Raw genomic sequence first — 27116 nt, forward strand, 5'->3', positions numbered from 1 at the left:
ATATGTTATAATAAAATGTTATCTAAAATCATATAAGAATAGGCTATTTAAAAAAAAAAAATGGCCCATGTGTTTTCCTTTGAATCCCTTCACTGGCTTAAACAGAGAATTTATGCATTTGCAATAGCAAGAGGCGAGTCATTGATTATAAAAATCTAGCTTTGCCGTTTTCGTTTGTTTCTGATTGTAAAAAGCTGCAGCCTATAATTTTTTTCATTTTTCAGATAATCAATTGATCAGCATTGTAAAGTTAGTCCCTAGTGGTGAACAACATAATCCAATTTATCTGTGATCACGTGGCTATACTTTAAACATCTCCATTAAAGGTTTAGTTCAGTGCACTGATTATACACTCACCTAAAGGATTATTAGGAACACCATACTAATACTGTGTTTGACCCCCTTTCGCCTTCAGAACTGCCTTAATTCTACGTGGCATTGATTCAACAAGGTGCTGAAAGCATTCTTTAGAAATGTTGGCCCATATTGATAGGATAGCATCTTGCAGTTGATGGAGATTTGTGGGATGCACATCCAGGGCACGAAGCTCCCGTTCCACCACATCCCAAAGATGCTCTATTGGGTTGAGATCTGGTGACTGTGGGGGCCATTTTAGTACAGTGAACTCATTGTCATGTTCAAGAAACCAATTTGAAATGATTCGAGCTTTGTGACATGGTGCATTATCCTGCTGGAAGTAGCCATCAGAGGATGGGTACATGGTGGTCATAAAGGGATGGACATGGTCAGAAACAATGCTCAGGTAGGCCGTGGCATTTAAACGATGCCCAATTGGCACTAAGGGGCCTAAAGTGTGCCAAGAAAACATCCCCCACACCATTACACCACCACCACCAGCCTGCACAGTGGTAACAAGGCATGATGGATCCATGTTCTCATTCTGTTTACGCCAAATTCTGACTCTACCATCTGAATGTCTCAACAGAAATCGAGACTCATCAGACCAGGCAACATTTTTCCAGTCTTCAACTGTCCAATTTTGGTGAGCCTGTGCAAATTGTAGCCTCTTTTTCCTATTTGTAGTGAAGATGAGTAGTAACCGGTGGGGTCTTCTGTTGTTGTAGCCCATCCGCCTCAAGGTTGTGCGTGTTGTGGCTTCACAAATGCTTTGCTGCATACCTTGGTTGTAACGAGTGGTTATTTCAGTCAAAGTTGCTCTTCTATCAGCTTGAATCAGTCGGCCCATTCTCCTCTGACCTCTAGCATCAACAAGGCATTTTCGCCCACAGGACTTCCGCATACTGGATGTTTTTCCCTTTTCACACCATTCTTTGTAAACCCTAGAAATGGTTGTGCGTGAAAATCCCAGTAACTGAACAGATTGTGAAATACTCAGACCGGCCCGTCTGGCACCAACAACCATGACACGCTCAAAATTGCTTAAATCACCTTTCTTTCCCATTCTGACATTCAGTTTGGAGTTCAGGAGATTGTCTTGACCAGGACCACACCCCTAAATGCATTGAAGCAACTGCCATGTGATTGGTTGATTAGATAATTGCATTAATCAGAAATTGAACAGGTGTTCCTAATAATCCTTTAGGTGAGTGTAGTTTATAAAGTTATAAATATGGACATTTTACTTACAAAAACGCATTCAGAAGGCCTTTATTAGACCCCTGGAACCATATGGATTACTTTTATGATGGATGTGCTTTTTTTTGGACTTCAAATGTAGGCCTACCATTCACTCCCATTATAAAGCTTGGGAGAGGATATTTTTTAAAATATAACTCCGATATAGTGTTTGGCTGAAATAAGAAAGTCATATACACCTTGGCTTGAGGGTTAGTATATTATGAGATACAAATTTTTTATATTTTGGGTGGATTTTGTTGATACTGATATCATTAGATTGGTAATGGGCATTCATACAGTGTCTTTTTATTCTGATTGAATGTGTTGATTGAATTGTATTGCTCTGTTATTTCAGGGTTTTGTTCTTCTCTCAACTACTAGAGCACATCCTGTATTTAGTTGTATTATAAATTAAATAATAATAATTATTGATAATAATAATAATAGCAATAAGCCCCGCGAAGCCGTGTTTTACAGTGGATTTAGAACAGCTAAGAGGCGTTGTTAGGCACGACGCGGAAATAGGCACAACATTTGAATATTTATTTGATTCATAAAATAAACACCAGCAACAAAAAATACAGTGGTTATAACACATTTATTCCTCCACCAAGCCAAAGAGGTTGCTAAGCAACACATGCAGCAACAAAGAATCACAAACGGCAGTTGCGCAGTAATACTAATGTAATGCGGTCACAGGTGTATGTTTGATGAGTAATTTACAACGGCTTCGAAAGCGGCTCAACCAATCAGAATCAAGGACTGGAACTATCCGTTTTATAATAACTATTTAATACATCCAAACTATGACTAGGCTAAGCATGAATTGTTCTAGGAACCTCAAAAGCTAATTAAAATGTGTGTGCTAAGTTACTCCATAACTGTTCTAGTTGAGGTGATTTGTTGCACAGGAAGGGCCCAAACAAAAACGTACTCGGTTACCTAACGTAACCTCTGTTCTCTCTAGAGAGGGAACGTGTATTGCGTAAGTTTAGCTTACGCTACGGGTAAAGTCATCTTTTCTCGAGATATGAAGCAAAAAATTATCCTTAATTTCTATATCTTGTCAACGCAGTGCGGCAGCAAGCAGACCTAGAGCAGGCAATCTAGCGTGCTCATAGGCTGCTCTGCGGCAACTGCAGCAGCCTATCACTGAGCCCTTGGCGTGACGTCACGCCCAATGAGCGCGAGCAGCGCGCCTACGCGTCACGGCCCGAGGCGGGGCGTGGCAGTATAAATATGGGCTGAGAGGCTGCTTTCACTGGTTTTTGTCGCAGAAGCGAGTGAGCTTGTGGCGCGAGCACGGCGGGTTACGCAATACTCCTTCCCTCTCTAGAGAGAACAGAGGTTACGTTAGGTAACCGAGTACGTTCTCTTACGAGAGGTTCTCTCGTATTGCGTAAGTTTAGCTTACGCTACGGGAACTCCCTTGTCAACGCCGTGCGCGCCCGGCATCCACTGAATGAGTCCCAGGGAAGCCCGGGGAACACGAGAGTGTGAGCCAGGCGGCCAATGATATGGCTAGCGCAAGTACATAAGCACATAGTAGGGGGAACAGAACGGCGCGGCCGGTCTGACTAACCAACCCTTATATTGTACAGCTCAACCTGGAGGGCTAAATCAAACAGCAGTAGCCCGCGCACAGAAGTGGGCCGGCCTACGCGAGATTTAGACTGATACAAGTTTAGCCTGCAGGGCGGGAACTTCTAGATTGTAAAATCTAACAAATGTAGACGGGGAGGCCCAGCCCGCCGCCGTACAAATGTCATGAATAGAAATTCCGCTAGTCCAAGCCCATGACGAGGCCATGCCTCTAGTAGAGTGGGCTCTGATGCCCAAAGGGCATTGCAGGTCTTTAGACGCATAAGCAGCTGCAATAGCGTCCACTATCCATCTGGACAGAGTGTGTTTCGAGGCGGCGAGACCCTTGGTGCGCCCACCAAACGAAACGAAAAGCTGCTCCGAGCGCCTCATGGCGGCGGAGCGCGTAATGTAATTTCTCAGCGCTCTGACAGGGCAAAGGAGATTACTGTCAACTTCGCTGCCGGTAGCCGGCAAAGCTGAGAGAGAAATGACCTGTGCTCTGAAGGGTGTGCCCAACACTTTGGGGACATAACCGTGTCTCGGTTTGAGAATGACTTTAGAGTCATTAGGTCCGAACTCGAGACATGCCGCGTTAACTGATAACGCATGCAGGTCACCCACACGTTTGACTGAAGACAGGGCTATCAGAAAAACGGTTTTGAGCGTGAGGTATTTCATATCCACAGTTTCCATGGGTTCACAGGGATGCGCTTTCATGGCCTCTAAGACCAGGGAAAGATCCCAAATAGGAACCGAGGGGGGTCGCGGGGGGTTCATCCTCCTAGCTCCTCTAAGGAAGCGGATAATGAACTCATTCCTCCCTAATGCGTGGCCCAGCGCCGAGTCGGAAAAAGCTGATATGGCCGCAACATATACTTTGAGCGTGGAGGGGGACCTGCCCATGTCCAACAGCTCTTGGAGGAAACAAAGCACACGCGACACCTCACATGTTTGTGGATCCAGCCCTTGGTCGGTGCACCATTTATTAAACACAGACCATTTAGATGTGTAGAGCCGTCTCGTAGAGGGAGCTCTAGACTGTGTGATCGTGTTCACAACCCCTATTGGCAAGTCAACGGGTAACCGTTGACTATCCATACATGCAGAGACCAGCGCTCTGGATGAGGATGCCAGATCGAGCCGCGGGCTTGAGAGAGAAGGTCTCTTCTCACCGGTATCGGCCAGGGGGGTGTGTCCGCCAGCCGTATTAGATCTGGGAACCACGTTTGATTCTCCCAATACGGGGCTATGAGGAGCACCGTGTGGCGCGCTTCGCTGATTCTCCCGATGACTTGTGGCAGCAGAGAGACAGGGGGAAAAGCGTAAAGCGGGCCGCTGGGCCAGGTTTGGGCCAGCGCGTCCTCGCTCTTGGAAAAGAACCGTGGGCAGTGCGCGTTGTCTTTTGACGCAAAGAGGTCGACTTCCGCTCTGCCGAAACGGCGCCACAGTGACTGGACTGTTTGGGGATGCAAAGACCACTCCCCCAGGGGAACATTGTCCCTGGACAGTCTGTCTGGACCCTCGTTCAGGAGACCCGGCACATGCGCGGCTCTCAGCGAGCGCAGTGAGTGCTGAGCCCACACAAGGAGGCGTTCCGCCAGGGCGCAGAGTGTTTTGGATCTGACACCGCCCTGACGGTTCACATAGGCTACCACTGACATGTTGTCCGTGCGGACTAGTACATGGTGGCCCTGTAGGTATGGGAGGAAGTGCTTGAGCGCTTTCTCGACCGCCAGCATCTCCAGACAGTTTATATGAAGGTGACTCTCCTGGTCTGACCAAGGGCCATAGACCGGTCTGCCCTCTAATAGCGCTCCCCAACCTAGGTTGGACGCATCTGTCGAGACAACTTTCCGGTGCGAGACAACTCCCATCGTCACTCCCGTGCGATACCATTCGGCTGCTAGCCAGGGCTGCGGGGCTGAAACACAGCCATGATCCACTCTGACTCGTAAGCGGCCGGCCGTCCAGGCTCGGTGAGGCACTCGCGCTTTCAGCCAGCGTTGAAGCGGGCGCATGCGCAGTAAGCCCAGCTGGAGCACTGCTGCAGCTGAGGCCATATGCCCCAGGACTCGCTGGAATGTCCTCAGCGGAACCTGACTGCCCGTCTGGAAAGACGCGGCGAGATGTCGAATGCGGCGCGCGCGCTGCTCTGACAATCTGGCCGTCATAGCCACCGAGTCCAGTTCTATTCCGAGAAAGGAAGTCGACTGGCGGGGCAGTAATGAGCTCTTGGTCCAGTTGACCGAGAGACCCAAGCATTCCAGATGGCTGAGAAGCGCTGTTCTGTGAGACAAAAGCTCTGCCTCTGACTGCGCGAGGACTAGCCAGTCGTCCAGATAATTCAGTATCCGCATTCCTTGTCTCCTCAGGGGAGAGAGAGCCGCGTCCATGCACTTCGTAAATGTACGGGGTGCTAAAGATAGACCGAACGGCAGGATGGTGTACTGATATACCCGACCGTCGAAGGCGAATCTCAAGAATGGCCTGTGACGGGGTATTATCTGAATCTGAAAATATGCGTCCTTTAGATCGAGAGAGATGAACCAGTCTCCCGGGCGAATTTGCGCGAGGATTTGTCTGGTTGTGATCATTTTGAACGGCCGTCTCATGAGAGCTTTGTTCAAATGTCTCAGATCTAAAATAGGTCTCAGCGCTCCGTCCTTCTTGGGTACGAGGAAATAACGGCTGTAAAAGCCCGACTCGCTCTGAGAAGGATGCACCTGTTCTATAGCCCCTTTGTGCAGCAGCTTTGCTATTTCTGCCTGAAGCAGATGCGCTACTTCTGTATTCACTCTCGTCTCTGTCCGTGCTAGAAAGCGCGGGGGACGGCGAGCGAATTGAAGCGAATAGCCGTGCATTATAGTATTCAGCACCCATTCTGACACGCCCTGGATAGCTTGCCATGCTTTCGCACACATAGCTAGGGGTCGAATGATCTCTGGGTTCGGATCGCCGCGCTGGGCGGGATGGGGAACCTCTATCAGAGAGGACGGGGCGGCGCGCGCGCTGCCGGTGCTCGAATACGGGGGCTCGCGAACAATGGTGACTGGCTGTACAGCACATAACGGCTCGGTCACTGGGGACGGGGCACATTTTGATGCTAGAAACCCGTGGCGCGAGAGCGGCATGAGGTTTAACGTGTTTGTTAGTAAGTGCGCGCGCTCGTGAGCGGGCACAGGACTTACATATGCAACACGGCCAGTGTAAGGGAGCTCCCCGGGATAACTGTGTGACAGAGCGGGCAGTGGGTAGGTGTGGGCACGGAAGAGCGGGCACATTCTCTACCTTTAGCACTCGAGCGGCGCGTGCCCGCTTTATGAGAGTGCGCTCTGTGAGCATTACCGGGGAGATCGTGTTTGCGTGTAGTGGTGAGCACTGGGGCGTGGGCACAAATTCTACACTCATGACACCTTCGGCGTGAGCCGGAAGACCCGAAACCATACTCTTTATGAGATGTCTCTGGGTCGCCGTGAAAACGGCGTTTGTGTGCAGGCGAGAGAGTTGTATTACTGGCTCGTTGGCTGCGATGTAAGCTGCTGCAGTAGCCTTTTCTAAGGGGACTGGCAGAGCTGGGCGCTTTGATGGCGGTCCGGCCGCAGCGGGACTCAGCCATCTTTTCCTCCTTGCAGCCGCTAGGAGGACTTCGCGGGCTCAGGCTTGAGCGTCACCTTGGGCCGGGGTCCCCGGGGGGGAGGCGGTCTGTGACGGCTGGTTGAGCGCGATCTAGGGCGGCCGCCCTGTCGTCGCTGCGAAGAAGGAGGCTGGGCAGAGCGCTGAGACGAGCTCCGTGCAGGAGGCTGATTCTGAGAGCGGCCTGCAGAAGAGCTCGAGCGGCGGGGCAGGAAGAGATTCATCGCCTGCGACGCCTTCTGCACCTCCGAGAAGCGATCGACGATCCCGATTCGCTCATATCCGCCAGCGTCAACCAAAGGTGCCTTTCGGTGATGGTGAGCGAGGCCATAGATCTCCCGATGGCTTGTGCAGCGGACTTTGTGGCGCGAAGGGAGAGGTCCGTCGCGCTACGCAGGTCCGTGAGAACGGCGTGATCCGGGCCTTTCTCGTCCAGCTCGCGGAGGAGATCGGCCTGGAGGATCTGGAGCACAGCCATAGAATGCAGGGCGGAAGCAGGGACGAGTGCTGATGTGGTCCTGCAGGCCTTGGACGGCAGGGCAGACTTTGAGCGCCATCTCGCGGATGGCGGGCAAAGGTGCGTTGCCACAGCATCTTCCACCGGGGGAATTTGTGTATATCCCTTCTCGACGGCCCCGTCCACTTGGGAGAGGGTCGAGGAGACCGGTGAGCGGAGTCTAGCGGAGAATGCGGTCTCTGTCGCTGAGCGGAGCTTTACATGAAATACAATGCATATTGTGAAAAGGATATATTCGCCGGATAGCGAAGCAGGCAGGGATAGCTGAAGGCGGCGAAGGCGGCCGGCTTCCTCAGGCAGAATCCTCGGCTTGCAAGGCGCTGGTTTCAACGGCGGCTTCCTCAGAGATCAGCGATGCCTAGAGCTTCGCTGAAGAGACAAAAATCAGTGAAAGCAGCCTCTCAGCCCATATTTATACTGCCACGCCCCGCCTCGGGCCGTGACGCGTAGGCGCGCTGCTCGCGCTCATTGGGCGTGACGTCACGCCAAGGTCTCAGTGATAGGCTGCTGCAGTTGCCGCAGAGCAGCCTATGAGCACGCTAGATTGCCTGCTCTAGGTCTGCTTGCTGCCGCACTGCGTTGACAAGATATAGAAATTAAGGATAATTTTTTGCTTCATATCTCGAGAAAAGATGACTTTACCCGTAGCGTAAGCTAAACTTACGCAATACGAGAGAACCTCTCGTAAGAGAACTCAAGCCCAGAGGCCCCCGGCCCCTCGAGTCCTGCCCTGCCCTGCCCATGCAATGATGCTCTGGAAAGCAGGTAAGTAATTTAGACAAAAAATAAACCTCAGCCCATATGGTCATTGTCTGAGCATGTTAACCGCTCACTAAATAATCTGTAACGAGTCATGCAGTCGACACAATCATCAATACCGCATAATTTATTAGTCTTCGGTTCGTTTGTTGTTTGAGTCAGCTTTTGTTAGCTTCACCTGCTCATCTGGCCCAGAATGACTCATTAGCTTTAAGTCTACATTCCACAGGTCAGCAAGCCATTTATTTGCTCGGCGTCTCTTAAGATCATCTCAACTTCTGTAAATCACGATCAATTCTAAATTGTCAAGTGATGTACATAATACACAATATTAAGAGAAAATAAGCATGCTAATATTATTCTCTAAAGGATTTTTCTCTGATTGAGAGAATTGTCTTTTGAGAGCTGCTTGCAGCAGAATTGAACTGTTTGCATCATTGAATCATTATTTTACTGTAAAGCTGCTTTGAAACAAACTATTGTATAAAGCAAGCACTATATAAATAAAGGTGACTGACTGACTGACTGATAAACTGTTTCTACATTAAGATTCTACATGATTTATATGCTAAACCAGTATGTCAGCTGTGACTTACAGCTAAAACACTGTTTTGTAATTTATAAACACAGTCACCGTGTTAAGACTGTCTTAAGAACTGCCAAAGGCTAATCCGTCTTACTTTTCAGATTCAACCACGTTACATTTCTGTTATGTCTACAGTTTTATGTAACTAAGAAAATGCAGCAACTGGCCCCTGACACGACGATTGGAGCTTCTCTGAGGGGTCGTTGAAGGTCAAGTCATCTTAAATTGAACTCCTCCTGTAGGTCATCTGAGGTCCGGCATTAACCCAGAGCTTCAGTTTGTCAGATGTCATTTTAAAACATAAATGCTCAATACAAAGTGTTCTGAAAGCGCCTTAGACTGTGTAGATTTGAAAAGGATGACGTTGTGGGATAAAAATGAACAGCAGTGTGTAAAAAATATATGTAAATATTTAAATGAACCTTCAGCCGCATGATATGCTATGAATGAATTATACTATATATGGCAAAGATAATACATTCTTCATCAAATGAATAATTGTAATACTACAGCCAGGGGTTGCTATACAGATGTAAAGTGATCTTAAACTGTACAAAACCTCCGGTTAAAACATGGGATGTACAAAGTAATATTGTTTGCCTTGACCAATGAATAACTGAAATAATTAATGCAAACAATAAATGAAGCAACAAATACTCAAAATAGACATGTGAATAATGCCCTTTTCATACAGAAATCGATCAATTCAGTAAAATGTATACAGTCAATGACTTATTTTAAAGTAATTATAAAAAAAAAAGAAAGGGTAGTGAACCACACACACACACACACAGTAAAGACATTTATAAAGTTACAAAAATATATATATTTCAAATAGGCCTAAAGGCTGTTCTTTTGAACTTTCTATTCATGAAAGAATCCTGAAAAAAATGAAATGGCTTCCACAAAAAATATCAAGCAGCACAACTGTTTTCAACATTTATGATAATAATAATAATACAAAAATCATATTCGATTGATTTCTGAAGGATCATGTGACACTGAAGACTGGAGGAATGATGCCAAAAAAAAATAATCAGCCTTACCATCACAGGAATAAATTACATATTAAAATATATTCACAAAGAAACAGCTAGGCTATTTCAAAATGTAATAATATTTCACAGTATTACCGTATTTACTGTATTCTGGAGGCGTTGAGTGATAGACTACGAGTTAGTTTATTTATCGGCCAATAGCCTATAGGCCTACTAAAAATGTCAAAATGACATTGGTCCATGACCAGTTCTCAGTCTTCTTATTCTCTTGTTAAGAAAATTTAGAAAAAAAACCAAAACAAAATACATAACAGATCTATCAGGGCTGGCGTAAACAATCCAAAGCTTGCTTTGGCTGTACAAACAGTTTCTGGGTAAGTGTGTGTAAGAGTGGCTGATGAGCTGCGTTGAGAGTAGGCTATTAGCACACAGACTTTTAGGGAATTGCTGCAGCTTCACCTGCCACGTGCATCCATATCCCTCTAAACACGGGACACTTTAGGAGATGTGGGGCGGGCTGGGAAAGAGCCCAAAGGAGGGTTAAAGAGGAGGAGAGGTGACAGCAGCAGCGAGGTTGAACGATAGGATTCAAACACATCGGACCATAGAAGAGAGCGGCCCGGACAAACAGACTGACGGAAAGACAGCGGTGTCCTAAAACTTTAAAGCGAAGGAAACCGGCCACTACTATTACAAACAGTCTAGTCCTCCAGCAGTCCGAAGTGAGCTCGTGTCAGATGATGGCACCTCAGGTCGTCAGCTCACCCTTCCTGAAGCCGTTCTCCCTGAAGACGCCGCCCAGCGTTGGCAGCTCGCGACGCCAGCGACGCCACACATTACCCGCTAGCGAGTTCCGTAATCTCACCCCACAGGACGCCATTAGTGTATTTGAGATCGAGAGAGAAGGTAAGATGTTTCTCAGACATGAGGGGTGTGTGTGGATATAATGGGGTGCTGCAAACAGATTTACTAAAATAGAGTGCCAGAATAATTTAAATGGCTGTTAAAGAAGGTTGTGCAGTGTCAATAATGTTGTAATTTGAGTTTAAATTTAGATTTTCAGCAAGTGACAAACACTGGAGGCATTATTCTTAAAAATCTGATGGTTGGGTTTAGTTTACTTTACTGGTTAAAATTTGTGAGCATATGTATAGTAATATAGTGAAAATATTTTACCAACCCAATACTTTTGAAAGATGGTGTATGTCATACTAATAAATACATTATTTTTGAATTTGGAAAAAAATGCAATAAAAATGGTTTTGGCTAGCCTGAATTCTTTTTACATTTATTAACAGAACTCTTAATTTTTAAATTGGTGCCCCATAAAATTCTGTAATACACACCAACACACACTTCTCTGTAGGGGAGTTAAATCAAACCAGTCCTAAAGTCCTTAAGCACTTACCAAGTTTTACATATAGAAAACTGCAGTCAACAAGCCGACTTGATAGCGATAAACCTGCTAATCTGCCTATAAACTGTTGTTTGCATTGGGATGAGGGTTGACTCACCCCTGTATCTCTCCCATCTCTCCCTCTACAGCGTTCGTCTCAGTTTCCGGTGAATGTCCACTCACCCTTGATGAGGTGCTTAGTTTCCTGGGTCAGTGTCCTGAGCTCTCTTTGGGATGGTTTGAAGAGGGTCAGCTGGTGGCCTTCATCATAGGATCTGGCTGGGACAAAGAGGAACTAGGACAGGTGAGAAGTGATTCTCTAGTCAAAAAAAAAAAAAAAAAAGTGTAGGATTTACTTTGAAACCATTTTCACTCCAAAATTGCTAGTAAATTTCACAAATTATTACAATTGCAAGTAGCACATTGAATTAAAGGTGACATTTTTAAGTAGAAAGACTGAAACAGCATCTTCTTGTAAACCGTACTTAAATAATCTTCTAAAAGGTTTTTTTTTTTACACTGTAGTTGTTGAAAAAACACCTATGTGGTTCTTTAAAGAAACCTTGTATCAGTTCAGTTAGAATGTGTTTAGATTCTAACCCTCTTTTGACCATCTTATCCAGGAGGCCATGAACACACACGTCCCGGACTCTACCGCGGTACACATCCACGTGTTGTCAGTGCACCGCCATTGTCGGCAGCAGGGCAAAGGCTCCATCTTGCTTTGGCGCTACCTGCAGTACCTGCACTGTCTCCCCAGCCTGCGCAGGGCCCTGCTGGTCTGTGAGGAGTTCCTGGTGCCCTTCTACCAGAAAGCTGGCTTCAAGGAGAAGGGTCACTCAGCCATCAGTGTGGGAGCTTTGACCTTCACAGAGATGGAGTATCAGCTCGGAGGCCTGGCTTATGCTCGACGAAACAGCGGATGTTAAGTTTCTTTAGCTTACAGCACATCCAATCCTGATAAAGGACATCATGTGTAGATTCTGGACAGCTCTAACCTAGTTAAGGACTCAAAGCCCTAATACCACCTGAGCAAAGAACCAGAGACTTGCCTATGCACTCATTTAAAGAGATTGCACACAGATGTTGGTTGTTTACTGCATTTTTTTTCTTGTGAACCGCCCAAGATACACTGCACACTTTACTGGTAAAAAAAACAAACAGTAGTTGTTTTTAACAATTAATAAGTCACCACATTCATCATTTTGTTTGATCAATAAAAAAAGTTTCTTTCATCTTTAATTACATTTTACAGAAATAATAGTCTACTTTTACAAAACCATTCAACCATTCAAAAATGTAATTCTGAATCTTTCTTCTGGAAAATATAACATATATTTTTATAAATATATATAATTGAATTTGACATAATTTTATTTTTATATAATGTTCCATCCCTTGGATTGTAAATGGACAGTGAAATGTTGAATACTGTTTTAGAATAAAATCTTCCTAATATATTACTGCATATGTGACAATGTGTTTTGAAATGCAATCTATGTACAGTGTATGAACTGATGTAAACTTTAATTAGAACATCCATAAACATTCTCTGTGGCATTAGTCATACAAATATGCCTATCTTAATCAATAACAAATAAAACATCTAATAACAAAGCTATATTTTGTAATGTGTATTTTATGCACAGTGGTGAGAAAGCATTTCTTTAGGTTTATGGATACATTAAGTTATCCTTGGTACCATCCTAATCATTTGATAACTTTTTTTCCTAACCCGTCAGAGTGGTTTTGGAATGGACGTCTGTTTCCGCCTCAGAGGGAAAAAAACGAAACAAGAAAAGTAGTTAAAAAAAAAAAAAAAACCTAGTCACACTGAGATTTAAAGATGCCATTGTGAGATATGAAGTTGCAGTTATGATAAATAAAGTCACTATATATAAACTCACATTGTGAAATATAAAGTCACAATTGTGAGATACAAGTCACTGACAAATTATACATTTTGTAATTAAGAAATAATTATTGAGAAATAAAGTCACATCGCCATATACTGAGTTGTACTGTGATATGTAACGTCACGATTATGAGAAATAAGTTGCATTGCAATATATGAAGTCTTAATAACGAGAAACAAGGTCACAGTTGTGAGATATTAAGTCACACTGTTGCAATTATGAGAAATAGGCACATTAGCTATGTTTCCATTGAAAGTTGTGAATTTAACTTGTATGCAACATCACACACAAAACATTCTGAATGATCCATAACATTTGAGATGCTGTGCAATGCGATTGGTCTGCTGGTAAGTGCAGTTATCCAATCAGATCCTCTGTTGAGGCATGTCGAGGGATTTATTCGGTAAATGTTTCCAATGGTAAATGTGGATAAAAAATGATCCGCCTCAATTGAGCGCATACGTTTTTTATGCGCATCTTGGCGTTTCCATCCAGCATTTTTTATGCAATATCTCAAAATGTGCATTAAAATAGGTGGATGGAAACATAGCTATTGTGATAAACAGTCGCATTGTGATATGTGATGTCGTCGAGAAACAGTCACATTGAGATATTTTGCATTTGAATTTTTTCTTTACTCTGAGGTGGAAATGAGCTTCCATATTTTAGAGCTTGTTTATGGTCGAGTAGACAAGAAAAAACAGACAAACTTCAGAGGTGCAGGTTGTTTTTAGCTGTATTCTGTGACAAGTGTGTAAATTGGGTAGCTAAAACACTACCCTTTCATAATCAACTATAACTCCATTAGAAGTAACACACAAATAAAAGAATATCATTTGAGTGCTAAACGTGTAACGAAAATATGGCAGTAGTAGGTACATTTATCAAGGCACCGAAGGTACAGTTTTTTTCGTCCCTGGATTCTGAGGTCGACTAAACAAAGACAAACCTACCCCTGACATGCTAAAACATAAAAAGTACAACAATCAAAATTGGAGAAGACGTGTTCTCCGTTTGGTGTACCAGTGCTTTTATTATGACACTGCCTTCTGAGACTGTAGTGTAAAGATAGTTTTCGGGCGATGGTGACCCTGTTTTCGCGTGATTATCAGACAGCCTTCTCGATAGACTACATAGATCTTTAGGGTACGTTAAAAAGTGTTCTTCATTCTCAGAGTCCTAAAATCATAGTCAAAGTGGAGTTCCACATTGCACTTGAGTAAAAAAAAGCAAAACAAGCATACTGTCCATGTTCACAGAAAGGGCTTCATTTGGAAGAGACGAAGTGCAATTTGGGGCTGGCGGATGCAGATTAACGACCAATCAAATCCCTCCGTCCCCGAAGCCCCGCCTCTCCCTCAATGGAGGTGCGCGTTGAGGTCGTACTTCTCACAGAACTTGTCGGTGAAAGGAATGCAAGTGAGCAGCTCGCACCACTCACACTTGATGGGATACACGTAGAAGAGCACCACGAGTCCGGCGAACAGGCCCACGAACACCACCATGAAGATGATGATCTGGCAACGCTTGCGGTACATGTCCAGGCGGCCGAAGCTGATGTAGGGCAGGAAGGCGAAGGAGAGGAAGAAGCCCGAGATGAATCCGCAGATGTGGGCGAAGTTGTCGATCCAGGGCAGCAGGCCGAAGGCAAACAGAAAGAGCACCACGCACAGTAGCTTAGTGAAGGCCCGCCACGGCTGAGCCAGAATCTGCCAGCTCTGAATCAGCTCCACAAACAGACAGGCCAGGATGCCAAACTGAGAGCCAGCTGGACCCACCTAGAGAAGCAGCAAAAGAGGGGTCGGGATTAGCTCAGTGCCATAGATAGATTCAATTCACAATTCATATAGTTTCAAAGCAGCTTTACTGAAAATGCATGTGTCTACATTACAATTTAGAATGATCTGTTATTAGAGGTGTTCAAGTACATATACAAATCACGCAGTTAGCTAATAACGTATTAATTTAAGGCAGAAACAACAAGCTCGTTTAAGTCATTATTACAAGATGAGTAAAATACCCCTTTTCCACCAAGATTGTGCCGGTTCTCTTCCTAAACTCGGGTTTGCGAATTTAGTGGTGGTCAGTGAGGGAACTGCAGGGGGTTTGTGAGTTCAATGAAAAGCTAATAATTCAGTCATAAAAATGCGCCATGATTTACTAAAATGAATGAAATGAATACATTCTTAATTCGTGGGAACGAAGTCTTAATTTGGGGCCACAGTGACATAATGCATGTCGTGCAGGGCTCCTAATAAAAACAATAAAACATTTTAATATTTGATTTGTTTACTTGCACATCATGTGACTATCAAACATAAAAGAACTATAAAAGTGAGAATGTGCTGTTAAATCATTGAAATATTAAATTAAAATCTCAGGGGTTACCTCAACAAAAAAAGTTTGGGAATCCTTGTCTTAGATGGAGCTCCCAAACAGTTTTAAGAACATATTTTAACATCCATAGTAATTTTGTAGTAATGCCAGAAGTTATTTTAATATATGGGTCAATGATAAATAAGAGCGTTCATGATAAGGAATAGGAAAAATCATTTAAAAATCTAGTTTAAAACATGTACAAAGTTCTTAGAAATACACTCTTTATTCATATGGTTTTAAAAAATTAAAATTTTTGAAAAAAAAAAATCTATTTAACTGTATACATTTTTTGTCTTTATAAATTTTAATTTTGAAATTTTAAAACATGCCTTTCATAGAAAAGGTATATTAAAGTTATTGTATGTATAAATTGCATTTTAAAGTATTTTAAATACATTACTTGAGCCAGGCAAAAAATGAGTGTCACTTCACTGATCCAAATAATAAATAACATTAATTTGAAAACAGGATATTTATAAAGAAAAATTATTTTAAACGGATGAAAATTAAGACAGCTAGAGCCATAACATATATCGGATGTCCGTCAACTGGAGCGTTTCCAGTTTCCAGCGCACCCTGTCGGTGTAAAAGAGGCAAGAGGGGGCAAGAGGGGCTCACCTCGGCCCTGTAGGGGAGGAAGATGGCACTAGCCAGGTTTCCTGTGATGCCACTCAGGATATAGATGATAGATATTCGTACCCATCCGGCCAACTTCTCTAGATCTCGAAGGATTGTCATCTGAAAACATACCGACACCAGGCAATGCAGAATCCTGTTTTTAACAGATGGGGACAAAGAGAACGTTTCAAGCATGTTGTTTAAAAGCTGCCATGACATCTTTATGGATTTAAATGCATATGCATCATTCCCAATACACCACAATGTTCTGAAATGGCTCCAGTGGTCATAAACATCCCCCTCATTTAAGTTATGATCCATCTGACTCTAAATTATGTCCAAGCAATCCACTGCCTATGTCATAATTACACTTCTGTCAGCTGTCTCATAAAATGTGGCAAAGGCATGTCACAACAGGAGTCCCCGCACATGTTATTATGAAAGATGCTTCATTGCAATCACTGGCCACATATATGAACAAATATGCAACAGACAATCCAACTTCAGCAGGTTCAAGGACGTCTGAGAGTGTGATGTTCAAGGTGTTTGACAGAGGCACGTGCAGAAGCGTTAATCTGAGCCTTCTTAAGAAAGGCAAAGAGCCAAAGTGCAGCTCAGTGAAGCACTCGCTTTGATTACTACTACAGATCACGCCACGCTCAATAGCGCCAGCTCTTCCAAGTGTCAGCTGTTTCTTAAAGCAGATAATCTGACCATGTGTCAGCTTTTGAAGCATTTGAAATATACTGCAGTGCAGCATGGGACACGGGGCGTATGGGTAAACAGTTCCACCACGTGTGCATAGTTAAAACCCAGAGGAATTTTATTATAGCTTGTGGGTTGAAGATTTAAGAAGAGGTCTCAGCAGTGTTTCGTTTGAGGATGAACTCAGTAGGAAAGTAAACAGACACTCAAGAGACAACTGTTGAAATACAGTAAGAGTGAGAGTAGAGCTGAAAAATTAATATGGACAGCATAGCTCTAGTCATTTACTCTGGAAGGATTTTGACGAGAAATTATTGAGTCAATATTGAAATATCTGAATTGCCATTGCAGACACCGTTATTCTGCCAGTCTGAGCACATTTTCAGACATTAATGTCTCTTTGGGAACTCTTGTGTTTTAACCTGTAATATTTTGCTTTTTAATTTCGCTCTTGGGAGTGAAAACATGTTTTGTTTGCAGATTTTTGTCTGTTATAGGCAATGTTGCACATTTCGTGTTGTTCTGAACAGACCTTTTATTTACATTGTTTCACTTTTCTTTTTTTTTGCTGTTGGTGTGACCAGTCCGTGACCACACTCTCTGTGATAATGCTATTTCGTTTCACTTTTGATTTTGTCTGAAATGTGTCACTTTTTTGGTTGTTTTGCTCTATGGGCTAAAATACTTTTTCGTTTGCAATGTCTAGTTTTTTTTCCGCTTCATCCTTAATGTGAATACATTATGTGGATTTGTACATTTTTGTTTCACTGTTGGTGTGAATAGACATTTAAACTGCAATGCTTAGCTTTTTTGTTTCATCCTTTTTTTGCAATTTTTGCCTTTTCGTTTAACTTTAGGTGCAAATAGGCCTGTCATATGCTTTTCGCATCGTTCTGGGTATGAACGGACCTTTCATTTGCATAGCTTCACTTTTTTTGTTTAGCTGTTGGTGTGACCAGTCTGTTACCACATTATTCTGGGACATTTTGCTTTTCCGTTTCAATTTCGTCTGCAATATTTCACTCAGACCATTCGTCTGCAATTAGTTTAGGTTTCCCGAGTTTTTGTTGGGTATGAACAGGGCTTAAGCAGTCACTCACCCAGCATGCAGGAACAGTGAGAGCCAGAGACGGTAGAACTGATCTGGGACCTCCGGGTTCAAGAAAGGAAGAAGGCCACACACATCATCCATACAGTGAACCTGGCAGGGATAGATTAGTGCGTTTCTTTAGATTATAAAACATCTAAAAGAGAAACACCCCCAAGCACTGCCAATAATAAATTCAATTGCATTTTCAAGCTTAAGATTAGACCGTATTTAACACACTTTTAGCACAAAGTCTTAAGTTAAAACCCTGGAAGCTGGCACAAGCTTCAGACCCGGGCAATCACGCCGTGCCCTTTCAGACGACAACAGATTTTGCCATTGCAGAGGAGATTAGCATGGCAACCTTCATTGTGATTACAGAGCACTTAGCAGAGGGTAGATTTATCTTCCGTTCTTATTCACGCCACCTCATTAGTCTAGTGGGTGAGTACTGACAACTTTTAGGGCTGAGAGCTTCACACTCATTTGCGACCTGAACCATAGGGTTACACTACCATTGAAAAGTTTGGGGTCAGTAAGGTTTTAAAAAAAGTATATTTTTACTCAGAAAGGATGCATTAAACTGATCAAAAGTGACAATTAAGGCATTTGTAATGTTACAAAAGGTGTGTTTTTCAAATAAATGCTGTTTATTTAAACTTTTTACTTTATTAACATTTTGTACAAAGCAATTAACAGTCGTGCTTCAGTGTCACTTGTAGCACATCTTTGACTTATTTCTGTGCTTCTCTGGTTTAGTGTACTTACTTGTGAGCAGAGGGTTGCCTCCTCGTGGAAGAATCCTTTCATGAAGTCACAGTACTCCCTTGATGTGATTTCACACCTGCAAAACAACACACAAGATATTTAAAAAGCACACAAAACTGTATATTCATGCCCACTAAACAAGTGCATGTGAAATGTCTCAGTATTGATCAATGGTAACTAGCGAGTAATAGCAGATTTCCTCACCTCCCTTTAGTGCCGATGCAACAGGGCCGGCCGGTGATAGTACAGTCGATATGAGGCAGATTGGTGTGGTTCCCAGAATTATATTTGGTGCAGATCTGTAATACATATCTATATTAGGACAAAGTATCTAATCAACCTTTACAACAAAGTACTGTGGTGCTACCACAGGTAATACTATAGTTCTTTCATATAGTTACCATTCTTGATGCAATACTTACGGGCCATTTGGTGATGTCATCAGGCCACTCATGAGGAGATACAGAGGCCGGCTCTATACACGTCCTGCCAAAAACACAGTAAGATCTTGTGTTTGAAATGTCTCTGTGAAAATTGTAAATTGAAATATTGAGTGAAGTCGTATTCCCTCACCTGGGGTCCTGATGACACACAGAGCCATATTGCCGGTTTTTCAACTCCAGCTGAGGGGTGCTGGGATGCTGAGGCCATTTTACCCATACAGCCAAAGTGCTCTGAAACAAAAAGAAAGAGATGTCAATGACCTGACAGCTTCTCATTCATAGCCTTGATAGTCCACGGCTCCTGTACTTACAGAGCATTCCTCCTCTAAGGTCTGCAGACAGCCTGAGCGGTCGTTGCGCACACAGCAAGCCGAATGTCGCTCCATTTCCCGCTTTTTTTTAATCAGTTCATGTACCTGGTGGTCCCGTCGCATACAAGGTGAGAATTTGGCTCCCAGGTGGATCAAGGCCTCCTGTTGAGAAGTGGACAATGACGATGACTTGTCTTATGATACTATTTTATTCAGTTGTTCAGTAGGAAAACATTCAATAACTGATCGCTGCTTATGAAATACAATTTCAACATAGTCAGAGTTTCACTTTTGAGATTGGAGGGGAATAGAAGCCGCATCTGAAGTGCCATACACTACCGATCAAAAGTTTGGGGTCGGTAAAAGTTTAGTTCACTTCTTCTTGAGTCTCTCCATCTTTGTCTGACTCCGGTTTGAACATAAAAGCCTAAAGGTTTTTGAAATATTCAGTGCATGTCTGTGTGAGGTAAAAGAACACAAGCTCTTGAAGCTCCACCCACTGTACCGGGAGAAGGAGCTCATTTGCATTTAAAGGGACACACACAAAAACGGTGCGTTTTTGCTCACTCTCAAAAAGTGACGATTTTAATAACATGCTATTTAAAAATATCTGTGGGGTATTTTGAGCTAAAACTTTCACATACACACTCTGGGGACATCAAAGACTTATTTTACATCTTGTGAAAAGGGCATTATACCACCCCTTTAATAATTGATTATCTTTACAGAGGAGCTGAATCAACACTGAACCAACTTCAGATAAACAATGACACTATTTTCATGTAGAGCTGCTGTACAGCCAAAATTAACTGTTTGCATAATTAATATGTACCGGATAAAGCGCTATATAAATAAAGGTTTAATGCTTTTTAATGCAAGTCATAAATGTATTTACACAGAAATCGCAATCATGTGAAATCTAATGACAAGCTTGAAAAGTTGATTGCTGAAACTTGCACATGTTGTGCCATGAGACATGCAGTGTTTTAGACAGTACTTCAACTCAGAATTGAATCATAACTAACTAACTAACTAACTAACTAACCAAGTGTCATGAAACCCTTCCCTGTTTTAGCCTGGTCGTTCACACCTCAGAGCTGAAAAAGTCTCAAGAAATGGGCGTGTAAAGCTGTGGAAAAGTGGGAGAGTAGATGGTGGGAAAAGGGGAGACAACAACGAATAAAACACAGATTTGAAATACACTCATTATATAGACACATGAATATTCAAATATGACCACGGAGAAGAAAAAAAAAAAACTGAGTTGAGGGCACCTTGATGTATTTTAAACATATAACCCAATATGACTACAAACTCCCAAAACCGAGAGCCTGTAATGCGATCTCATGCATACTACGACGCAGTGATTTGATTGAACAAGCTCTTTCTCATGAATAAATGCAGCGAAGCTCTCAGAACCGGATGACGTAGATTCCACCTCAGATTTCGTGACACTGCTTTGACTTTGCTTTTCAACCCAGAAGAACGAAATTGCTCTTAAAAACTCAAAAATAACCAATTTCCACTTATTGATCAAATATATGAGCGTGTAAATATAGGTATATTTATAAGTGAGTCTTAGTGTTTTTAGTGATGCGCAGCCTGCACATATCTGTTCACATCTCAAAAAAATTTGTTTTGGGGTTTCATGACCCTTAAAAAAAAAAAAAAAAAAAAAAACTCACCGAACTTGGTCCAATCCAAAAGTTCTCTTGCTGCACGAATTTGACGTTTTCATAAACGCCTTTATTTCTTAGGACCTTAATGAGAGAAAAACAAAAAACAAAAAGTGTTTACAAACACCAGATGGTCAGAAACAGGAATAGAGCATCAGAAATGCAGGATATTTTGAAAGTGTAGCAGCACTCACAGAATCTACGGTTTCATGCTGGGAGAAGCCCACCGGTGCAATGCCATAAATACACACTGCCAAAATGGTGATGAGTATGTGAACGAACGTTATCCAATATGTAAAGAAAGGCCTGAGAAACAGAATAGAAAACACAGCCTCACATTATAAGCATCTCCGAAAATCTTAAAGAAGTTTTAGGGATTTAATTAAGTTTGCAAACCTGTGGTCATCCATGTCCTCTATTTGTTGTTTCACGTAGCTGTCGATACGCTTGCGATATGTTCGATTGGTCAGCTTTCCCACCATGCCCAATCCATACGGCCTTTTTTCTCTTGCAAAGAGCTTTTTGACTGGCACGGCTATGCGTTGGCCTCTCCGCTGACCGTTCACACTCACTACCTCCTGCCTCAGTCTGACTTTAGGGGGGACTGGCGTTCCCTCCTTAACTTTTCGCCAGCCGCGCTCTAAAGGCCTGTTTGAAGAACGAGGATAGAATGATAAAGCATATACATAGTCATAGAACAATGTCTAAGCTAGATAAATAATATTTTTCTGTTTTTAACATTTTATGTCAATAAATAATCATCCTTTTTCAAATATTTCTGGATATGATTCTATTTAAAAAAATTCCAGCAAAATATATAAATCATATTTTATGTTTCTTAAACATTATATTTAATTATATTTTCAAAAATATTTGGAATTATTGAAATATTGAATACATGTGAGATATGCTGCTGCTGCAAGAATAGACACATAAATCCCATGGCAGATCTAGGCAGGTGGAGCTGTGGGAGGTGGAGGGTTTCAGAGGACTCTGGACTAGCCTCCAGAGAACACTTCAAATGCTGAGCAAGAAATCTCATTGGCTGCTGAATTAGCAGAAGCCAATCAGCTTGTGCCATGCAGTAATGGTGTTATTGCTTGCATATTGCAGTGAAAAGGACCTATCAGTCTGTGCCATCTAGAGTTTCATGACTGAACCAGAATTTTAAACAGAAATTCTCTGCAGCTAACATTTTCTATCATCAAATATTTTACAGTATCGAAGCACAATTACTGTGACAGGTAATATGGTGTTGTGAAGCTTACAGCATTAAGTGACTCCTCTCTAACTCGCTTTTTTCCAGTGCGCTGCCTGTTAGCTCCGACTCATCCAGCTGTTTGCTGTCCACATCCTTCATGGTGGAGTCTGATGGAGACTCAAACACCTCATCGTGAAAAGTGGACATCTCCTCCTGCATCATGGCATCCTGAAGCCCGACAGACAGTAAGCATACATATCGGAAAAAGTCTCCCAAAAGCAAATGTATGTGTGTGATGTGTTCGGTGGGATTATCCTACCCTAGCAAAGAACGATGTGTCCAGTTCATCTGGGAAGTCCACAACATCTTCCTCAATAAAGCTAGCAGGTGTGAAGCTGCGCCTGTGAGCTCGTTTTAGCGTGCCTTCGCGCAGCGAGCGACCCTTAAAATACAAAAACACAGATAAACCACACTTTATCAATCAGCATGGCATACTAAGCAGTATAAAAAGTATTTACTAAGTAAATAGATGATAAATAATTCAAAGAGACTGTGTTGCGAGACCATTGACCTGTATACCAGCTCTGTCTCTGATATCTATTATATGTTTTGCTTCATGTTATTGGGCTCGTTTGATTTATCTGATGTCTCTTTGTTAACTTAAAGAACCTCAGATGACCCTACGCTAAGCCGCACCTTACAAATGCTTCTGACCAATCCTACTTTATCAGCTGTTCCCATTTGACATTATCAAACAAGCTTCTGCTCTGATTTAATGTAGGTCTGTGGAGTATCTGTAGTATCAATTATCACAAAATACAGTAAAACTTTGTTCCTGGGTCACTTATAATAGTGAACCAAGAAGCTCAAACAGGATACAAGCATTTTCCAAGCATAAATACAATTTTACTTTATATAAATCTTGTGAAAGTTATGGTGTGGATTAAACTGTGTTGGCTATGTGTAAACACCTACATTTGCTCCAATGTAAACAGACAGATATATCAGCCAGACCAATTAATCAGTATCAGCACTGACAGCATTTTTGGTTGAATAAACCACTGTAAATAAATGTTAGCAATTTGCAGTCATTTAATTTAAACATTGATTCACATCATCATAGTGTTGATAGTACCATTTCTGTTCATTAACATCAGCTATATCAGCTTAAAATAATGGATCTCATTGACTAACCATGTGTACGCACAAATTTGTGTGTGAAATCAACGTTTTTGCTAACAAATCATGATTTATCAATAACTTAAGTACTAAAACGTATTTTAAATTCACGGGGGAGAAAATGTAGGAACAACTGAAACCACACATACACAAAAATCACATACTCAAGATGGCCTTATAATTGTGTTAAGATTACATTTCATAAACAGATATTTCATCCTTTAAAGTGAAAGAGTAAGAAAAACTGTTATAGCTCCAGTTAGCGCTTTATACAATACAGACTGTATAAAGCGCTATATAAATGATTCAATGATGCAAACAGTTCATTTCAGCTGTACAGCATCTCTAAATGAAAACAGTGTCATTGTTAAGCTGAAGTCAGTTCAGTGTTGACTCATTTCCGTTGAAAAGATCATCAGTTATTAAATTAGTTCATTTCATCTATAAAGCAGCTCTGCATAAAACAGTGATGTCATCATCCAGCTCAGTTCAGTTTTCCTTCAATAGTATTAGTGACTATAAGGCATGAAGATATTATAACCATGAACATCATGATTTTCTGTAAAGTTGCTTTAAAACAATGTGTAATGTGAAAGCGCTATATACAGTCAAACCAAAAATATATAAATTTGACTTGACTTAACACTATAAGCCCAAAACCTGGTGCATTATTTCCAGAAAAGTTCCAAAATCATTCCCAATGTACAAATTCAACTGAAATAAAGGGTATAAAGGTCATGTATGCAGCTGTGGGTCATGTGCTCACCTTGACCAGAGCTGCTGCCGCCCTGAAGCTCATCTTGGCCACGGACTCGCGCTTGCGTCTGCGTGGGATGCGGTTCAGGCCTGAGCGTGAGCTGGTGAAGGAGCACAGGGACGCAGCGCCGGGGGTGATGGGAGTTTGAGGCACACTGTAGCCATCTACTTCCTCGACCATGCGAAACGCACGTCCTCTTGCCAGTGGGTCCACAATCTGAAAAAAAAGTGCATCATTAAAAAAAGGAGGAACAGGTGCACATTCAGTCCTATTCCAGTGATGACTCCTGGTACTGTACCTTCTGCATGCCATGCTGAGATGAGGGCACGTATAGAGGTGGAGGGGTTTCCGTGCTGGTCAGGGAGATGTTGTCCTGGCTGGGCAGCTCCATCTCACGGATCACCTGCGGTTTCAGCTTGCCGTAGCGCAGGCTGCAGTGTCGCAGGCTCTTCCTCTGCCATTTCTGCGTGGCGTCGCCGTCCTTACTGACCCCGAACCAGTCCGCCGTACCCCTGAGAGCGATCGACACAACCCGTTCAGCCTGAGCTCACTCATCCAGAGATCACATGCCATCCCTGACTCTCTTGTATTTCCCTGTGTGCTAACATGTTCTTGCACAATAACTGGACACTGCAATGGTAGTTTCCACAAACGTGTGACACACTGTCTCCTCCCGGTTGTGTACAAATGAGATCAAGGAAAGTTCGGTGAGGTAACTGTAGCAAACTTCTAAGGAAATAGTGATGGGACATGCCCAGGCATGCTTCACAGTAAAGCTACTGGCATTGGCTAAAATCCTGTCTCAAAAACGAAACCAAATGCACATACACAGAGAATCATTAGGCTGGTGTCCATCCCTCTGCACAGCTGCTTGGCTTGGGAAACATCTGCCTCGTAATGTCAAGAGGCTGACATGTTTTTCAAGTTCACATATGACTCATGTTTCAGTCAAAAAAGATAAATTGATATAAACCAGTGTAAAATAAATACACAAAGTTCAGCTGTCCAGCCTCATCCACAAAAATAATCACATTTTATGAAATAACCCCATACCAAAACAGTAAAAACTCTTGTGGTCCATTACAAAAAGGCTCCATGGCCAAAATGTCATAGTTAATTCAGTTATTTTAATGAGAATCCATGTGATCGGGAATTACATGTGACTGTAAAAGATTTCCCCTTACACTGTAAAAAAAAAATTACATCCCCAAGTCCAAAATTTCTAGTGACTGATCACATCTACATTTTTCAATTAGTCTGACGTATTATTTCTCATTATTTCTCATTGAGCCAATGTTAACAGACTATTGCAACAAGAATTGCACTTGGGCCAATTAAAAAATTTAGATGTGACCAGTCACTAGAAAATTTTGACTTGGAGAGGTTAGAATTTTTTTACAGTGTATGCAGATTTTGGTCACACAGATCTGCAGCGCTGACTAACAGAAAGCTGTGACTTCAAAGTGACTTCTGTGTGAGTTGTGCCTCATACATTTCTATTGATAATAGACAGTGGACTTTTTTTGCTGGTTAAGTCTAAGGGATTTGGGGTGTTTACACAAAAATGATGTACTAAAAATGGAAAAATGTTTGCTTTGTGTTTTTCACGGACAGGCGACAACGTCGTCAAAACGATCCCGTTCACACGAATCCATGAAAATGACTAAAAACGCTGTATTATTCATGCCAGGCCAGTTGGCGTATGGCGATGTCACTAAAGAAACACTACATGCCTATAGACTGAACATGTTATACTTACGCTCGTGATGTCACCTTTTTTACAAATTCGCGTTTTTAAAGTTCACACAGAGACATTAACAGTTTAGTCTCCAAAAACGTGCACTTTGAAACCCGTTTTCAAAAGCTTGCATTTTCAGGCCCCCAAAGTGTCGCTGTTGTGTAAAATAATGGCCAAAGTGAACAATATTACTAAATACTATAATAGAATATAAACATTCTAGCTGAGATTCCCATTACTGTTCAGCGCACACAACATGTGTGGATATAAATCTCTGGATCGGCACCGCACAGAGAGATCTAATCTAATCTTTCTGACTCACCGAGGCAATAAACATGACTCAAATTGTGGCTTATTATGTTTCATCTGAAAGACAACAAATAAAGCCTGCCAGTCTGGGCACAGTGTCAAACTGTGCAAAACAACTAAAGATGAATGTGCCATTCGAGCTCATACATTGGAATGTTTTCAGTTCAGTTTGGAAGAATGGCAACAATGCGCCGTGTTTGAAATCATAACGGTTAGAGACAGTGAGAGCATGTCATGATAAGAATCCTTATTTGCCCCTATCAACAGACTGAAGTTATGCATGGCATTACATGTGCTGAGAATCCAAACATGTGAAACAGAAAACCACAAAATCCTCACTACTTAAACATCCACTGAGGGAGAACGCAAAGTGAACATATTTGACAGAAAGATCCTAGGGTCAAACCTCACAATGGATGACCAAGGAGCATTTCTTATTATTATTTATCAATGTTGAAAAAAATTGTGTTGCTTTGTGGAAACCCTGATCATTTTTTTCAGGTTTCTATGATGAATAGATGGTTAAAAAAAAAACAGCTTTTATTTAGACATTTTAAACATTATAAATGTCTTTACTGTCAGTTTTGATCAATTTAATGTAATATTCTTTGGTATCAAATTAATTTCCATCACTTTTCCATAACTTTTGTGATTACTGAATTGAACTCACAAACAGCTTATTCATAACTAGAAAAATGTAGATTCACTATAGAAATTTCCATTACGATTCCACTGTAACATACATGAAAAGCGTTTCAGTTTTGTGTTCATGGACTTTTAGGGGCCATTTACACGGTACCATTTCCAACAAAAAACAAAAAACTGGCCATTCTTTTGGTCATTCATTTACACGAGTTTTGGTCATTCATTTACACGACATCGCCATTTTGCGGGCTGAAAATGCAAACTTTAAAAGTGCAAGTTTTTGAAGACAAGTTTTTATCGTCTCGGTGTAAA

The 27116-nt window shown here is 42.2% G+C and overlaps 2 protein-coding genes across 2 annotated transcripts in view; one reads left to right on the forward strand and one right to left on the reverse strand.

The window, feature by feature from the left end:
* The first annotated feature begins 9010 nt into the window (after window positions 1–9010).
* Window positions 9011–13558, forward strand: aanat2 (arylalkylamine N-acetyltransferase 2). The gene is made up of 3 exons (XM_082189766.1): window positions 9011–10582; window positions 11222–11376; window positions 11696–13558. The coding sequence occupies exons 1-3, from the start codon at window positions 10414–10416 to the stop codon at window positions 11999–12001; spliced, it is 630 nt and encodes a 209-aa protein (XP_082045892.1). The 5' UTR covers window positions 9011–10413; the 3' UTR covers window positions 12002–13558.
* Window positions 13559–13706: 148 nt separating this feature from the next.
* rhbdf1a (rhomboid 5 homolog 1a) overlaps window positions 13707–27116 on the reverse strand; it is a 46161-nt gene continuing 32751 nt past the window's right edge. Inside the window, exons 4-18 of the mRNA XM_082189170.1 lie at window positions 24411–24624; window positions 24122–24328; window positions 22496–22618; window positions 22244–22404; window positions 21372–21623; window positions 21170–21281; window positions 20985–21059; window positions 19300–19461; window positions 19119–19219; window positions 18968–19031; window positions 18750–18844; window positions 18546–18621; window positions 17791–17891; window positions 15986–16139; window positions 13707–14766 (exon numbers count right to left, since the gene is read on the reverse strand). Coding sequence (XP_082045296.1) covers window positions 14347–14766; window positions 15986–16139; window positions 17791–17891; window positions 18546–18621; window positions 18750–18844; window positions 18968–19031; window positions 19119–19219; window positions 19300–19461; window positions 20985–21059; window positions 21170–21281; window positions 21372–21623; window positions 22244–22404; window positions 22496–22618; window positions 24122–24328; window positions 24411–24624 — 2317 coding nt within the window. The 3' untranslated portion in view covers window positions 13707–14346. The remainder of the gene's footprint in view (window positions 14767–15985; window positions 16140–17790; window positions 17892–18545; window positions 18622–18749; window positions 18845–18967; window positions 19032–19118; window positions 19220–19299; window positions 19462–20984; window positions 21060–21169; window positions 21282–21371; window positions 21624–22243; window positions 22405–22495; window positions 22619–24121; window positions 24329–24410; window positions 24625–27116) is intronic.

Source organism: Leuciscus leuciscus, assembly GCF_965113295.1.
Source record: "Leuciscus leuciscus genome assembly, chromosome: 1".
In the NCBI taxonomy this organism is placed as follows: domain Eukaryota; kingdom Metazoa; phylum Chordata; class Actinopteri; order Cypriniformes; family Leuciscidae; genus Leuciscus; species Leuciscus leuciscus.

What these genes read in the sequence shown, in the direction of transcription:
- aanat2 (XM_082189766.1), top strand. Translation starts at nt 10,414, where the DNA reads ATGATGGCACCTCAGGTCGTCAGCTCACCCTTCCTGAAGCCGTTCTCC. An exon ending in ATTTGAGATCGAGAGAGAAG is followed by an intron (nt 10,583 to 11,221) that starts GTAAGATGTTTC and finishes CTCCCTCTACAG; the next exon opens with CGTTCGTCTCAGTTTCCGGT. An exon ending in ACAAAGAGGAACTAGGACAG is followed by an intron (nt 11,377 to 11,695) that starts GTGAGAAGTGAT and finishes CATCTTATCCAG; the next exon opens with GAGGCCATGAACACACACGT.